An 18,378-nucleotide genomic window follows, 5' to 3' on the forward strand; every position below is an offset into this window, starting at 1 on the left:
TAAGCATAAATCAAGGGAAATCTTCGGGTTTCTTCGATATATCAAGAATTAAACTGTGTATACCTCGCAAGGCGATTAGGCAAGCGTGCAAGCAGAAATTATGTTCTAACCTTTATACTTGGAGAAGTTACTGAGGCATAGGCACCAGAGTGCTGCTATATAATCTTGTATTCCTTTCCTCTCGTAACACCTCACAAACTTCAATTATGTTGACCAGCACCAAAGGCAAAAGTATGGCACCCACTGAAGCCAGTACTACTGATCCTTCCAAATAGGGTACTGTTGGCATTAAAATAACAGAGCAGAAAATTTAGGCTGGTATGTCTGAACTACACTCAGTCCTGATTAACTCCTGATGAATGAATGTATATTTGGTGAAGCCATTCCGCTTCACTGGAATTCCAAGTGTGTACAAACTTTGAAATTTAGGGAGCCACATAGCAGGCCCTTAATTTCAGAAAAAGTAACTATGCTATATAAATTTTGAAGATAACAGTCCACAACTGTGAAAGTATTTAACACTTAACTTTGTTCAATGCTTGTCAGCATTGAATATACAGCCATCAAAAGGTTTGTCATCTTCTAATATTGGTATGGTCCATTTTCAACTAAATTAGGTTGAATCTTTATCCTTTCTTGCAACCCTACCAAGCTTGCAGGGCACAAAATAGATCAACAGAAAGGGCTCCATGAAGCGAATACCAAATTTAAAAAAGGAAAAAATGACATTAAGCACAAAACTTGAGAATTTGACAAAACAAGTCTCCAAAGGTAGGCAGCCAAGGCCAAAGGTAGTCTGGCAAAGTGCAAAGACTTTATTTTAGATTTCCCCAGTGCACTTGAAGAAAATGAGGGTAAAGGAGAACTATTAAATAGCCCATTTTAAATAAAATATGAATACAGATGGCTTCATATTTGCACAAAAGCATGCAACTTCCTGTGAGGTTCGCATATCAATCAAGATGATTTTGTGTACATCATGTCTTTTCCAGTGTTTTCCATGATGCAGTTTTGCATGCAAAAAGATCAATATTTTGTCATTTGAAAACCAAATCTATATTTCTACACTGGGAACAGATATCTGTCAGCAGAAGACTCTGATTTAAGCCTGATTCTTCAGGAGTACCTTCCTGGAGAAAGTTACACTTTCTCTTAAATCGTACATAATTTAGGAACCAATATCAGCAAGACAAATGAACGACTCAAAAAATGCAAGGAAAGGAAAAAAAAAAGAGCTGATAAAGCACCAAATCCCAAAACTGTGGTAGCTGACACCATGATGTATATACGGAAGATACCAATGGTGAATGGTGCAAAATTCAGAAAGCAGAACATCTAAGTATGCAAGGCCTCTAGATAATCTGGTTTTTAATAGTACTAACGATATGGGTAATTTAAGTAGCACATACTAAGCGTTGTAAATTGCACCATCAGGTGCATGCAATGTTAAAAAGGCATACCAGGATATAGCAGTAGTTGATGCAATTGGTCTTGGATATAATTCACACAATTCATCAGGTTACAGAAATCAGATACAACATACACTACAATACTACACTGATGCCACACAACATTCAGCTATTTATAACATTTTCTAAAGTTTACTGACCGCTTTCTATTTTTGTAGATTTCAGATTTGAGGGAACCTGGTCTGTACCAGCCATGGCGGCTCTGCTTATCTGATCTTCCAGTATAATAGGTGACTGACGAAAGACACACGTCACAAAACCCCATCATAGGCACATCGATTTAAGCTTGCCTGAGGTAGTTGCTGTGGACACTGCCATTATTACATCATATAGTTGCTGCACTTGCCAATGGACTTACTGTGCTGCCATGCAATAATCCATTACCTGACCCTCTGTGACCTATGACATCACAAAAGGTGTCCATACCCAGCAATAGATAGCTGACTGGAATCAGCAGCAGTGCTCCAACTGTGAAAACTTAACAATGGTTCACCATTTAAATATAAGCTTATAATAAAGCTTATATTTTTAAAGAGCGCATTAAAGACAAGGTAAAAGAAATAAATGGAAGATTGATTTTAAATAATAAAATATTGCTCTTTATTTTCTTTCTTTCTTTTGGGCCTTCTTATTTCGAGAGACAGTGGATACGCGCCTGAAGATGGTCAGTGGTTTGTGAAACAGCGCCTGGAGTGGCTATAAAGGCCAATTCTAGAGTGACAGGCTCTTCCACAGGTGCTGCAGAGAAATTTGTTTGTCGGGGCTGTTGCACAGTTGGCTCTCCCCTTGCGCCTCTGTCTTTTTTCCTGCCAACTACTAAGTCTCTTCGACTCGCCACATTTTAGCCCTGTCTTTATGGCTGCCCGCCAGCTCTGGCGAACGCTGGCAACTGACTCCCACGACTTGTGATCAATGTCACAGGATTCCATGTCGCGTTTGCAGACGTCTTTAAAGCGGAGACGTGGATGGCCGGTGGGTCTGATACCAGTGGCGAGCTCGCTGCACAATGTGTCTTTGGGGATCCTGCCATCTTCCATGCGGCTCACATGGCCAAACCATCTCAAGCGCCGCTGACTCAGTAGTGTGTACAAGCTGGGGATATTGGCCGCCTCGAGGACTTCTGTGTTGGAGATACTGTCCTGCCACCTGATGCCAAGTATTCTCCGGAGGCAGCGAAGATGGAATGAATTTAGACGTCGCTCTTGGCTGGCATACGTTGTCCATGCCTCGCTGCCATAGAGCAAGGTACTGAGGACACAGGCCTGATACACTTGGACTTTTGTGTTCCGTGTCAGTGCGCTATTTTCCCACACTCTCTTGGCCAGTCTGGACATAACAGTGGAAGCCTTACCCATGCGCTTGTTGATTTCTGCATCTAGAGACGGGTTACTGGTGATAGTTGAGCCTAGGTAGGTGAACTCTTGAACCACTTCCAGAGCGTGGTCACCAATATTGATGGTTGGAGCATTTCTGACGAACATCATGGGGCAGGACGTCAGAAATTGCTCTTTATATAAACTGGATAAGGTGTCAGATCTGCATTTAGTTAGCAGATTTCAATGACTGTAGAAGGCTTCAGCAACCCTGGGTGAGGGGAGAGGAAAAGAGAACAAGCATTATCACGTGCTAGCGCTGCATGTGTATGGACACCAGGGGCTGAATTTTACTAGCCCTCCAACGTCAGGGGCCGTGGTGGGGAGCCGTGAAAATTCTTCCGAGAGAGGCACGCCACGACCCCGATGCTGGGAAGGCCTCGCCGCATTTTACTGGCAGCAGTGAGGCCTCAGTGCAGCCCCCCTCCCCCCCAATCGCTCAGTGGCGGAGCCTTCATTTCAATGTGTTAATAAAGGTTAATGCATGCAAATAAACTTACCTTGTCCCAACAGCTGTCCCATGCCGATATTCCGGTTGTTGGCTTGAACTCCCGTGCCCTTGGATCTCCAGATCCAAGACGTGACTCTGGTGGGGAAGAGTGAAATTTTCAGGGCACGGGGGGTTGGGGAACAGGGAAAACTCTTTCAATTGGTGGGGAGATGGTGGGAAGGGTTGAGGATTAAAGTTATTAAAGGTCCAGGACGGGGGGCAGGTCAGGATTTGAATAAGAGTTTTTTGGGGGAATGGGCTATTAATGTAACGATTATTCCTTGGGGGTGTGGGCGAAGGGCATGAAAATGTTATTTAATGTGTAACTTTAATTTTAAATGCTCACTCCCTTTAAAAATTCAAATGTTAGTGAAGGGCTTGAAGCCCTTAAAAATGGTGTGGCGCCTGCACGGTGGCGCTGGACACCATTTGCGGGGACGGAGCAGCTGCTCCCTCTACGTCACCGGGGGCAGCCGTTCTGCCCCTTCCATTTAAATGAGCCTCCACGTAAAATATCGCGGGGGCTCAGCGACACACAAGTCACACATACACCGCCTTTTTTTCCAAGTTTGCTGCCGTTCTTAGCCCCAGGTGTTGACTGGGCTCCACCATGATGCTCCTGTGGCTGAATGGTCTCCCACAACTAACTATTGAGACAAGAATTGCTATTTGAAAAAGGTATAATCGGATTGCTAATACCAAAGAACAGTACTCCAATGGGGGTTCACCACCTCTGGCAGAACTTTTTTTAAAGCAATCCTTTATTTCATTCACTGATGTGCCTATAAATAGCCCTGTTAACTGCTTGCAACATCAATTTTTGACAAATATCAAGAATATTTTATATGCTGAAGTTATATTTAGTTTTTAGCATTTAGTTTATGGAGAACAATATCCAAGCACCAATTTGGGTAATTTCTACAAGGTCCAATTTAAAGTCATGCAAGTTTCCATATCCACTGTATCACAAGACAGAAATAAGTGTTTCAAACCCATAGGATTTGGTGATAAATTGGTTTTAGTAATGGCCAATTGTCAACAGCTTACTCCTTCTCCAAAAATGATGAGGCATTTACCCTTACATTTTTGTTCTCTATTTTTCCAATTAATTTTTACTGACAGATTTCCTCTCACTAGAATTTATCTTGATTGATTCTTCCGGCTTGCTAATTCATCACCAATTGCTCACTTCCTCTTTGATCAATGCCCTGCACTATCTGCAATATTTTGCTCAATTTTACTCTTTAATTATCTGTCTTTTGGATTTTCTCTCAATGACAATAGCAAACAGGAGGTGATGATTAAACAGAAGCCCCATTGCAGAGCAGTGACTAACTGAGTTCCAATCTATCCTGGCACATCAGCTGTTCACACTATTTATAATTTGGAGGCATGTAATATATTTATTGAAAGCAAACTACATGGATCAGTGAAAATAGTTCAAATTGGAAACTTTACATATTAATGCATTTTGTAGATTGTGAATTTAAATGTAGAAAAACACACAAAAGTGTACGATTTCTCATTCTAGAAATAATCAAGGGAATTCTCTTGTATTATACTTGTGGTATTAGTGCATAATTTAAGGCAATTGGATTGAATATCTTACACAGGTGCTCTGCAAACAACTTTCTATTACATATTGAACAAAGTTCAAATATGAAACGATTAGAGAAATTTAAAAATGTCGGTCTTTGAGGTATACAAAAAGGGCAAGATTCATATAATGTTAACCATCTCCATCAGCATTTTATCTTTGCACACATCTTATTTCAAGTTTTAGTCAGTTGCATAGAAAATGCTGCCCAGAGTTTAACAGAAAACATGGACAAGTCACATCCCTGCAAATATGAAATGTGAATGTATGCATTCAATAAGCTGTTTTCAGGAAAAGTGAAAAACAGCAACACTTCAGGGACTTCAAATAGTTCCGTAGAATGTGTTTAGCACCAACCAGTAAACCAATAGAATCTCAAGTTTCTGTAAAAAAATACAGAAACTACAAATGCTCCACTGAAAAATGCACAGATGCAATATTCCTCCAATTAGGGAAATCTTAATTATCATTTACATCATATAGTCTTCTTTAATAACCATGGCATAAGAGTGAATGGGATGTTGCATCCTACCATCAACTTTGGGCCAAATCACTGCACTCTACAGTAGGTTTTCAAGATCAACATTCCAGTCTAGAACTTTACAATTTTATTTTCAAAGAATAGGTGAGAAGAGTTTTGCAGGCGTCAATACTGAAAGAACACACTATGTACATACAGAACTACAATTTCACTAGGCATGGCTCCGAAAGACTTCCAGAAATTCTGCGTATTTCTTCTTCATCTCTTTAACCCGTTCCGCTGAAGAAAAAGAAAAATGATCATATTCTTGAACAACTTTCAATGTCTTTACTAATGTACAATATTCATGCATATTAATTATTCAGAATCATTGTCTTGGAGTTAGCAGCTTCATTTGACCTAATTAGCTTCTCAATGTCAAGTTTTTAAAAAATAAATCCAGTTGTTTGTATTACCTGTTTCCATGTGTCTGACTACCTACAATAATTGTTACTTTTATATGCTATTGTCTGTGGCAACACACATTTTGGAATAGTGGCAGAGTAGTAGTGTACACCCAGAGCGAGGCAATTAGCTTTAATAGACACAAATTAGATGTACATTTCAATGCAATCCAAACACACTGCAAGTAAAAATTGCAGTTAGTTAAGGTGGGCTTTAGTGATTCACATGACCATGGTGATACTTGGGGAAAAGTGTGCGTTTGGGAATAGAACACTTCCAATATCTATGAGATACTTGTAATCAGATATAACTGAGGTCAGATGTAGAGTAAAACTGCCCCAGCCATATTCCTTAAGCTTCTTCTTTAAGAAGAACATGCCTAATACATGTGTATCAATGTCTTCATTTCACTAACTAGATCATCCTTACAAAGATATATAGTATATAATACTTTTACACGATTTTGACCTGTACTTACACCAACAGTAAAATGTATTTGGCTCCACAGTATATTTCTTTACCAGTGAATCTCTGATTAAGTACCACCACTCAGCCCCATGCAAAATTAGAGTATGGATACTCGATTACTCCAACAGCTATTACAGGTGCAGCAACCAAATGTGAATCATGGCACTCATTGAAAATGCCCTCTACTACCAATATGAATCCATGCACTCTGTATTGCAGATTTGCAACACTTGCAAAGATCATGTTGCCGATTATACACTCCTTTTGTTTCCTCCAAAATTTAGAGCTCCAATACACAGGCTTGCATTCACTATATGACAGCAAGTATTCACACAGGAATAACAGGAAATCAAAGTATTCAGTATTTGCAGCATCTGGCCAGCAGGTGAGGCAATTATTAACAACAAAAACAAGGTTCCCATTTGAGAATTGTAGTATTTACATGCTGAGGATTCACTTCCATCAGGGGCTGGCTATGCTATTCCAGTATCATCCAGGCCCAAATTTCAAAAACTAATAAAGACTGCAAACATAAAATAATAGCAGTGGCAGCCATGGCTCAGTTGGTAGCACCTCTTGGTTCTCAGTCAGAAGTTGTGGGTTCAAATCCTACTCCAGGACTTGAACACAAAAATCAACACTGATACTTCCAGTGCAGTACTGAGGGGTGCTATATTGTCAGAGGTGCTGTCTTTCAAATGAGATGTTAAACAGAGGTCCCTTCTGCCCTTGTAAAAGATCCATAGCACTCTTTCGAAAAGCAGGCAAGTTATCCCTGGTGTCCTGCCCGATGTTTATCCTTCAAACATCACAAAAAGAGATTTTCTAGGTATTATCACATTGCTGTTTGTGGGAGCTTGCTCTACACAAATTGGCTGCCGTGTTTCTTACAACAGTGATTACGCTTCAAAAGCTCTTCATTGGCTGTAAAGTGCTTTGGAATGTCCAGGGGCCATGAAAGGCAGTACATAAATGCAAGTTTTTTTTAATTATGTCAATAAGATCAGAATTATTCACATTATACTCCACTAAATCTACATCTTATCCCAACCAATTTGTATACTGGAGTATTGAAGGTGTAGTTACACCAACTAGTTCTTTTGAATATTTCTGTTCACAGCCTCTGCATTCTATTTGACCTTGGCCAGAATTTCTGACCCAAGACCCTTTCCATTACAAAGTTCCACCTCCGTAACATCATACATCTACACTCCTGTCTTATCCCATTTACTACTGAAACTCTACTGACACCTCCAGGCTCCACTATTGTAAAGCCCACCTAGACAACCTCCACCCTCCCTAAACTTCAGCTCCTCCCAAACTACTGTCCGAATCTGATTAGATACCAAGCCTTGCTCACCCATCACTCCTGTCCTCACTGAACTACATTGGCTGCTCAGCCTGAAGCCATCAAATTTGTTATGCTTGTATAAATCTCATCACAGACTTGCCCCTCCCTATCTCTAATCTCATCCAGCCTTACAAAACCTTCCACTGGCAATGGTCTTTTGTGCAACCCCTCCTCCACCTATTGGCAGTTGTGCTTTCAGGTGCTTAGGCCCCACTTTCTGGAATTACCTCCCTAAACTGCTCCCCTCCCCCACCTCTCTTTAAGGGAGTTACTTAAAACCAGCCTCTTTGACCAAGCTTTTGATCATGCCTAATACCTTCTTTGTTGAGTCACTGTTCAATTAGTCCTTACACCTCTGAGGCAGCTTGAGACATTTATTTTTCTATGTTAAAGGCACTGCATAAATGCAAGTTATATCTAAAGAAGAAAACTGTATTAACCAGTCTTGTATTACAGTCGATTTGGTGAAACGATGTTACATAAAACAAAAACCTCAAGACAGCTAACAGAATGACCCTTCTGCAACCTTGATGGCTCAACAAATTCTGGCAGCAACTAACAGCTATAAGGTTCCAAGTTTGAAGGTGTGCCTGTTAGCAAGCAAGTTTGTCGTTTTCAAGCAAAGTGACAACCGAAATCACAATTTATCTAAATGCTCCTGTTAAGTCAGAGGCAAGGGAAAGAAAAGAAAAATCAATGAGAGTTTGTACTCAACATATAGAGACACCTGCTCGAAATGGAGTATGGGCATCAGGTTAAATGATGCAAATTAATGCCTCCAGTGATCAATGGCCTAATGACCAAAGTTCCCATTAAGCTGTGCACATGCACATCTACTCAGCAGCCTGCAAGGTACAGCGTTCCATTTTAAATACTGTGCCTGCACAAAAATGCTTAAAAGTACACAACAACAAAATTTTTACAAGGAACATTGCTGATGACACTCTGTCATAGCTCGCATGAACAATGATCCAAAAAGCAATTAATCCTGGGTGCTTGGAGCAATGGAACCACACTCAGGAAGCAGCATATTCCTGCAGGAAAATAAGGGTAGTGAAGGAATTTAAAAGTCCTGCTGCGCACCAGTGCCTAAATACATAGTAGAACAAATTAATTAATTGGGGATATTAAATAAAATTATAATTTAAACTTGGTGAACATGGAATGTACGCCAGAGATATGTTTATGTAGCCATGCAAAACTCTAAACATGCACTATGCCTTGAATATGTTGCATGTCACAATTAACGCGGCGATTTGCTGACAATTAAATTTATATCTCAAAGTAAAAAGAAAAGTGAGCCATCACATTTCCTCAATCTTTGTAAACAAATTTCTGCTGGAAAGAGCATGCAATATAATGCACAATTAAAGAGGTAGGCATTGTTCGGGAGATTTCTTTTACTTACGCAGTGTAGCAACTTCACCACCATCCCAGGTTATCACATCTTGCTGCAGTCCATTCACAACTGTCTCCAACTTTCTGCATGCATCATTTATCCCTGCCAAGGCAGCCAGCTCCTTTGTAAAGAGGTAAATGTAGATAGTGGGTTACAAGTACTTCACAATTTACATATTTTCTACACACTAAATTCTGTATTATTATGAACGCTGCACCTTGTAATATGATTATGTCTTAAAAATTGCGATTTTTAAAAGTTCAGGATGGAGTCCAGAAGGTCAGGTGACCTCACCCCAACTCTGCGAAAGGTTACCAGGACAACACAGAACACAGATCAAAGACAGTCTTCTAGAAAACAAAGACTACAACACTAACACCTGAAGAACAATGGGTTTCACCCTCCCAGTCTTTTGGGTCATAAAACAAGGAATCAGTAATTGAAAAATTGCAAATGAACCAGTCAGGTGTTAACACCTGGGGACAAGAGAGAGAGAGAACGCCTGCTCTCTGAAGATATACAGCGGAAGGCTGTGAAAACATGAACCTGTTTTGAGTGGAAACTTGCAAAGGAGCAGAGGACCCACAGGATTAACAGAAATCATATTATTCATGGATGTCCAGGTCGGAAGTGCTCAGGTAAGTGAGCAAAGAAAATATTGATTTCTGGAATGTCTGGGAGATCCAACCCATTGCAACTAGGAGTTTGGAACTTCTAACTGCAAAGGATTTAATCAGCAAAAAGGTCTGTGTAACATATAAATGTGGTATGAGGTTTTCAAGTATTTGAATAGGTAAAGAAAATACCTTTATTTGTAATCTGGGGTGTCAGCTACTTACAAAGTACTATTTAGTTAATTGGGGGCTTCTTTTAGTTTGGTTGTTAGAGCAAAAGTCTAAAAACATGAAATCTTACCACAATTTTTGTTAAATTGGTCTCGAGGTTCATATCTTGTATTTTTCACATTAATGATCTCTAAGGTCGTAACATAAGAACGCAGGAAATAGGAACAGGAGCAGACCATTTGGCCCCTCGAGCCTGCTCCACCATTCAGTATCTTCAGCCATGTCAGTCACAATACAGAGCAACACCAAATAAACTTTGCACAATTGCTATGTGCATGCACTTGCATCTGAATTGACTTGGTGCAAGACTCAATTTTGTGCAAGCTGGACAAATTTTATACAACAGACCTCACATACAAGTGCACTGATTGTTATTGTGTAGGAACTATGTTAAATCATTGTAATAACATCAGACTGCAAACAATTTATCAAACTCCAAGTCTGCCCTCAACAGATTCGGAGATGAACGGAGTGTCTTTTTTATGTAAAACCAGAATATTTTCGTGGAAACTCAGTTTGTATCTATCATTGCTGCCACAATGTGGTTCTGCTTTCCAGGACAGAAGGTAAAGGATATTATGCTGGTTCAGACAGTATTTCAAACAAATAATTGTTTTAAAAGGTAAAAGAGCACCAAAATCTTGTAAGAAACAAAGTAATGAAATTATCTGAAGCACCCTTACCTGAATCAATCACTTCTATTGCAGAAATCAATAATTATATTTTGGTTTTCAAAAATTGATTCTCAACCTTTTGGGGTATGCTGACAGATGGACCCATTATACAATACCTATTATACAATCAATAATTATAGGACAATATTTAAGTTTTAAGAATCTCACTACTGCACTTTAAAATCACAAATGAGTGAAAGACTTACATCAGTACAAGATGTCAGGAGCTTATGTACAGTTTTGCAGAGTAGTCCAAAGTGGCAAAGTTGAGATGGTGCCTTATTACAGTGAACACCAAATTCATGCTCAAATACTACGGAAAACGCAGTCATCAGTTGATGAAAGTCCAAAAGTGTGAGCTTCAAAGTTTGAACGATGGTTTCATTACCTTCTGCGGGGCCCAGGAAAGCAGCCTAAATAAAAACAAGGTTAAAAATAAAAGTTACCAGCATTACAAAGAGAATTCCTTACTCAAAGAGGGTGAACAAATAGAAAATGAGCTAATACAAACTCAAAAAACTGTGGATGCTAGAAATTTGTAATAAAAATACTGTAAATACTCAAGTCAGGCAACATCTGCGAAGGGAGAAACAAAGTTAACCTTTCATCAGACCTTTCAGTCATTGACCTGAAACATTAATGTTGTTTCTCTCTCTGCAAATGCTGCCTGATCTGGCAAGAAATTCCAGAATTTTCTGTGAAATATGAGACATTAGGCAGCACAGTGTGTTTTAACGGTGGGGCATGGTACTGTATCCATCCCAGAACAGTGGAATAAACACTCCATTGATTTGGCTGTAAGGATCCTATCTACAATTACTTTGCAAAGTCTGAACCTAGTTTCCGATGTGAGCCCACAATGCAGAACTGATCCTAAGCGGACATCAATTGAAAATTTAATTCAGATAGCCCATACAATAATTGGTGAGAGAAGTAGTAAATCTCATGCTTATGCATTATGGGGTGCTCTTAAGGTTAGCTTTGCTGGGACAGAGTAAACTCTGCATTTAACTACAACTGAGCTGGAATTGCTAGATACTAATACTGGCCAAATTAGGAAGATGTTCCGATTTCCTAGCAATCTCATTCACCTTTGGTACAAAATTCATGCAAATTCTTCCAGAAACCCTGAAGAATCTATGTACCAAAAATACTGTAAATTCCATCTCCCCCTCTCCCAATTCAGACACATTTCACCTTTCTCTCCTTCCACCCCCTGAATTGAGACACACAAGCTGTTTTTCTACACTTGCACCCCAGCTCACGAAGCATTCTCCCTCGTTCCAGTTGTCAGAGATGCTCACCCAACCTGATGCACCTCAATGCTGGATCTAGCTCCAGCTGATGGATTAAAAAGACTGACAAGCGTCTACATAGTTGCATTTAAAAGATTCAGAGCAGCTGTCATTGAACAATCATTGATAGCTTCTTTCCTTGGTCTCACGCTTTCGACCTCATATTCATGCCATCATTACGACTGCCTATATCCACCTCTGTAACATCACCCAACTTCACTGTCTCAGCTCATTTTTTTTTTTTATCCATTCAGGGGATTTGGGTGCCGCTGGCTAGGCCAGCATTTATTGCCCATCCCCAATTGCCCTCGTGAAGGTGGCGTTGAGCTGCCTTCTTGAACCGCTGCAGTCTTTGGGGTGTAGGTACAGCAAGTGTTGTTAGGAAGGGACTTCCAGGATTATGACCCAGCGACAGTGAAGGAACGGCAATATAGTTCCAAGTCAAGAAGATGTGCAGCTTGGAGGGGTACTTACAGGTGGTGGCGTTCCCACGCATCTGCTGCCTTTGTCCTTCTAGGTGGCACAGGTCGTGGGTTTGGAAGATGCTGTCGAAGGAGGACTGGCGAGTTGCTCAGTGCATCTTGTAGATGGTACACACTGCTGCCACTGGTGGACAGGCAGTGGGGAGTCAGGAGGCGAGTTTCTCGCCACAGAATTCCCAGCTTCTGACCTGCTCTTGTAGCCACAGCATTTATGTAGCTGGTCCAGTTTAGTTTCTGGTCAATGGCGACCCCCAGGATGTTGACAGTGGGGGATTCAGCGATTGTAATGCCATTGAACGTCAAGAGGAGATGGTTAGATTCTCTCTTGTTTGAGATGGTCATTGCCTGGCACTTAAGTGGCAAGTACTGTTTGCACCACACATCAGCCAAGCCTGGATGTTGTCCAGGTCTTGCTGCATATGGACATGGGCTGCTTCAGTATCTGAGGAGTCACAAATGGTGAACATTGTGCAATCATCAGTGAACATCCCCACTTCTGATCTTAAGATGGAGGGAAGGTCATTGATGAAGCAGCAGAAGATGGTTGGGCATAGGACACTACCCTGAGGAACGCCTAGTGATGTCCTGGGATTGAGATGACTGACCTCCAATAACCACAACCATCAGGTATGCATCAGGTATGACCCCAACCAGCAGAGAGTTTTCCCCGATTCCCAACAACTCCAGTTTTTCTCTCCTTGATGCCATACTCGGTCAAATGCTGCCTTGATGTCAAGGGCAGTCACTCTCATCTAATCTCTGGAGTTCAGCCCTTTTGTCCATGTTTGGACCAAGGCTATAATGAGGTCGGGAGCTGAGTGGCCCTGGCGGAACCCAAACTGAGCGTCAGTGAGCAGGTTATTGCTGAGCAAGTGCCGCTTGACAGCACTGCAGACAACCCCTTCCATCACTTTGCTGATGATCGGGAGTGAACAGATAGGGCAGTAATTGGTCGGGTTGGATTTGTCCTGCATTTTGTGCATAGGGCATACCTGGGCAATTTTCCACATTGCCAGTTTTGTCGTTGCACTGGAACAGCTTTGCTGGGGGCACAGCTAGTTCTGGAGCACAAGTCTTCAGCACTATTGCCAGAATGTTGTCAGGGCCATAGCCTTTGCAGTATCCAGTGCTTTCAGCCATTTCTTGATATCACATGGAGTGAATCGGATTGGCTGAAGACCAACATCTGTGATGTTGGGGGACCTCAGGAGAAGGCTAAGATGGATCATCCACTTGGCACTTCTGCTGAAGATGGATGCAAATGCTTCAGCCTTGTCTTTTGCACTGATCTGCTGGGCTCCCCCATTGTTGAGGAAGGGGATATTTGGGGAGCCTCCTCCTCCTCTCAGTTGTTTCCACCACCATTCATGACTAGATGTGGCAGGACTGCAGAGCTTAGATCTGATCTGTTGGCTGTGAGATCACTTACGCCTGTCTACTGCACGCTGCTTCTGCTGGTTGGCATGCAAGAAGTCCTGTGTTGTAGCTTCATAAGGCTCACGTCATTTTTAGGCATGCTTGCTGCTGCTCCTGGCATGCCCTCCTGCACTCTTCATGGAACCAGGGTTGGTCCCCCAGCTTCACGGTAATGGTAGAGTGGGGGATATGCCAGGCGATGAGGTTACAGATTGTGGTTGAACACAATTCTACTGCTGCTGACAGCCCACAGCGCCTCACGGATGCCCAGTTTTGAATTGCTAGATCTGTTCAAAAATCTATCAAAATCTATCCCATTTAGCAAGGTGGTAATGCCATACAACATGATGATGGGTACGCTCAGTGCTTCCTCTCCACAAGGACTATGCAGTGGTCACTTTTACCAATACTGTCATGGACAGATGTATCTGTGACAGGTAGATTGGTGAGGATGAGGTCAGGTAGGTTTTCCCCTCTTGTTGGTTCCCCCACCATCTGCCACAGACCCAGTCTAGCAGCTATGTCCTTTAGGACTCAGCCAGCTCAGTCAGTAGTGGTGCTACCGAGCCACTCTTGGTGGCGGATGTTGAAGTCCCCCACCCAGAGTACATTTTGTGCCTTGGCTACCATCAGTGTTTCTTCCAATTGGTGTTCAACATGAAGAAGCACTGACCCATCAGCCGAGGGGTGGGGAGGGGGGGCGGTAGTAGGTGGTAATCAGCAGGTGGCAATCCTCGTGTTGAGGACTCCCAGGGCAAGTTCCTCCTGACTGCATACTACCTCTGTTGGGTCTATCCTGCTGGTGGGACAGGACATACCCAGGGATGGTGATGGTGGTGTCCGGGACATTGTCTGCAAGGTATGATTCTGTGAGTATGACTATGTCAGGCTGTTGCTTAACCAGTCTGTGGGACAGTTCTCCAGTCTGTGGCACAAACCCCCAGATGTCAGTAAGGAGGACTTTGCAGGGTCAACAAGGCTTGGCTTGCCGTTGTTGATTCCAGGTGGTCCATCCAGTTTCAGTCCTTCTCTTAGACTTTGTAGCAGTGTGATACAACTGAGTGGCTTGCTAGGCCATTTCAGAGGGCATGTAAGAGTCAACCACATTGCTGTGGATCTGGAGTCACATGTAGGCCAGACCAGATAAGGGCAGATTTCCTTTCCTAAAGGACATTAGTGAACCAGATGGGTTTTTACAACAAACAACAATGGTTTCATGATCACCACTAGATTAGCTTTATAATTCCAGATTTGTTAATTGAATTCAAATTCCACCATCTGCCGTGGTGAAATTCGAACCCATGTCCCCAAAGCATTAGGTTACTGGTGACATTACTACTACGCCACTGCCTCCCCACTGAAAACCTCATTCATGCCTTTGTTACCTCGAGACTTGACTATTTCAACGCACTGCTGGCTCGTGTCCCATATTCTACTCTCCGTAAACGTGAGGTCATCCAAAACTCTGTTGCTTGCGTCTTAACTCATACTAAATCCCATTCCCCCTATCACCCCTGTGCTCGTTGAGCTACATTGGCTCCCAGTCAAGCAACACCTTGATTTTAAAATTCTCATCCTTGTTTTCAAATCCCTCCATGGCCTCGTCCCTCCCTATCTCTGTAATCTCCTCCAGCCCCACAACCCTCCAAGATCTCTGCTCTCCTCTAATTCTGGCCTCTTGTGCATCCCTCATTTTAATTGCTCCAGCATTGGTGCCCTCAGTTGCCTGAGCCCCAAGCTCTGGAATATCCTCTCTCCACCTCGCTTTCCTCTGTTAAGAGGCTCCTGAAAACCTACCTCTTTGACCAAGCTTTGGTCATCTGACCTAATACCTCCTTTTATGGCTCAGTGTCATACCTGATTTTATAATGCTCCTGTGAAGCACCTTGGGACGTTTTATTATGTTAAAGGTGCTTTATAAATGTAAGTTGTTGTTCTAAGAACAGACATTGATTGCTCAGGATAGATAAGAAGTTTGAAATGTCCTACAAATCTTACTGTTTTTTTCATTTCTTCAAGGCGTCCATTTGTTTCCTTTAATTCCTCAGAAAGTTCCATCAACAATTTCTCCGTGGAATCAATAGAAGCTAGCGAGCATTTTCTGAAATTTTTAGATAAATAAAATAAATAGCAGCACATAGAATAGCATGCATCTTTCTCCTTTCTGAACACACTTTGCACGTTCCTACCTCAAGGAAATCAAAAAAACTGTAATATAGCTGCTAGGTGTCAGCCTTACATCAGTGGTAGCACTTAGTCTCTGAACGAGAAGGTCATTGGTGCAAGCCCGACTCCAGCGACTTGAGCACATAATGTAAGCTGACACTTTAGTGCATTACTGAGGAGTGCTGTAGTCAGAGAGTTTTGAATAAAATCTAAACAGAAGACCCCGCAGCCCTCCCAGGTGGACTTCAAAAACCACTTTAAAAATTAAAGAAAAGCAGAAAACATTTATCTTTCATCCAACACTACCAAAACAGATAATCTGGTCATTTACTTCATTGCTGTTTGTGGGATCTTGCTGCAAGCACATTAGCTACTATGTTTTCCTGCATAACCAGTGATGCCACTTTAAAAGTATTTAATTGACTGTGAAATACTTTGGGAAGTCTCAAGGATATTAAAGTCACTATACAAATGCAAGGTTCTTTCTTTACTTACCATCAAAGTATAAATTCCATGCTAATTAGAGACTGGGTGGCAGACAACTATAAATCTACCAGTCTCTTGCACCATACACCCATCCACAAGTCATTAAATCTAAAATGTCAATAGCAGCTACAGGAACCACAAAGGGGAACTTTGCTGACACACACTGTAGGATTACAATGAGCCAATGTACTGCATAAGCAATGTTTTTGTAAGTGTATTACACTGCAAACTTCAGATGAGAATTGGCTGCATTTAAACTTGTGTTAATCAAGATCATTACACTCTCTCAGTGGAAAATGGAGCATCCCAGACTTGCTTGAATTGTCAGTTACAGCGGAATGTGTAGGTTTTATCAGATAAACAGTACATCAGGGCTTGGAGGCTATGAATCACAAGCAAACTAGTGCTCAATGACAACATACACTTCTATGGCACCATTAATGTAACAACACATTCCAAACCACTTCACAGACGTGAAAAATAAACAGATGTCTAACTAGGACAGGAGCAGGATTATCAGTGATAGCCAGTGGGTAATGCCAGGGGTTGAATTTTGAGGAACATTTTGATGGGCAGGAAGGGAAAAAAACACATGGGTTTGTTTGGACACAGCACTGCAGAGTCTGGGGCTGAGACAGTTGAATACCCTGTCCTAAAGGTGGAGTAGAGGGGCAGGGAATGCAAAGCAAGCTGGACACAGAAAAGCAAAGAGCAAGTGTTAGAACGAAGGGGATGGAGCAATGAGCTGAAAGGGTATGCAAGGATTTGTAGATAAGGATGAGGATTGTAAAATCAATGTGCTAGGGATGGGCAGCCCATAAAGGTTAGCAAAGACAGTTTAAGAGTTGTAATTTGTAAAGAGTGGAACACAGGAAGCCAGCAAGGGTGGTTATTAGAGTAAAGCAAATCTGAAGGTGATAATGGCACAGATAGGAGGTTCAGTAGAAGTACGGGTGATATATGAAAAAAGACATTAAATGTTTTAGAGGTGGAAATAGGTAGCTGAAATGTGGGATTTGAAGCACAGTTTAGGGTCAAATGACAATGAAACTCAGCCTAAGCAAGCAGCAAGGAAGAGGAAAGGAGTCAGAGCTGCACAATTTTGCTGTCAGCTAAAGAAGCTGCCAGCATGGCTGTAATTGCATTGCCAAGGGAGTAACAAGGGAAACAAAAACAGCCAGGAATTGGAGTCTTTGGGTATTCCTGCAGTGACTGTGCAGAGCAGGAACAGTTAAAGTTAATGCAAGAGACATGCTGCCATCATTGGGACAGATTGAATCAAAATCAGACTACAACTGTGCCAATGAGACGAATTAAAAATGATTAAAATACAGATTTCTTCAGAGGGTAAAATCATTATAATTATTAACTCAAGACAAAATTTTTGTCTTTATATACATTAATTATACTTTCCTGCATTGTAATTTAATCTAAATCTATAGATAAATACAATGAACACAAATTGTTAAAATTGGTAACTAAGTTTTAAGTTTCTAACATTATCTAGTCCATGTTAGTTATTTTTTGAAAATTTCAGATGCCTGTAATATTTCAAACTTTGCTATTACAAACTTGTAGATTCAAAGTAACTTTTCTCAGGGGTTTATCTCATCAATATATGAGCTGTTAAACATATGTTTTCAAAGCTTTAGGAACAGCTGCTTGTGCATTTGAATGTTATAACAATACTTGACTTTGTAGGCAGTAAAACTTCAGATCATAGTCTCTTAAGAGGTTCAGGTTTGCCAAATAAATTTCTACCAAAAGATCACTTGCTTTCTTCCTCGTGATTCAAAGTTGGCCTCAGCTTTCTTAAGGAGTCGGTGTGCGTCAAGAGAGAGGTTGAACTCCAGATTTGCTGGCGAACGAAGATGGGGATCATTTCGAACTTCAATCAGCAGCTGGGAATTCCATGCATGAACAGAACTTAAAAGAAAATAAA

General features: G+C 41.4%; 1 protein-coding gene across 1 annotated transcript in view; it reads right to left on the reverse strand.

Annotated features, from left to right (window-relative positions):
* Positions 1-4,178: 4,178 nt before the first annotated feature.
* The window catches only part of haus7 (HAUS augmin-like complex, subunit 7), a 32,355-nt gene continuing 18,155 nt past the window's right edge, over positions 4,179-18,378 (reverse strand). The window contains exons 6-10 of the mRNA XM_068013352.1: positions 18,213-18,362; positions 15,783-15,885; positions 10,798-11,004; positions 9,082-9,193; positions 4,179-5,689 (exon numbers count right to left, since the gene is read on the reverse strand). Coding sequence (XP_067869453.1) covers positions 5,622-5,689; positions 9,082-9,193; positions 10,798-11,004; positions 15,783-15,885; positions 18,213-18,362 — 640 coding nt within the window. The 3' untranslated portion in view covers positions 4,179-5,621. The remainder of the gene's footprint in view (positions 5,690-9,081; positions 9,194-10,797; positions 11,005-15,782; positions 15,886-18,212; positions 18,363-18,378) is intronic.

Source organism: Heterodontus francisci, chromosome 33 (assembly GCF_036365525.1).
Source record: "Heterodontus francisci isolate sHetFra1 chromosome 33, sHetFra1.hap1, whole genome shotgun sequence".
Lineage (NCBI taxonomy): Eukaryota > Metazoa > Chordata > Chondrichthyes > Heterodontiformes > Heterodontidae > Heterodontus > Heterodontus francisci.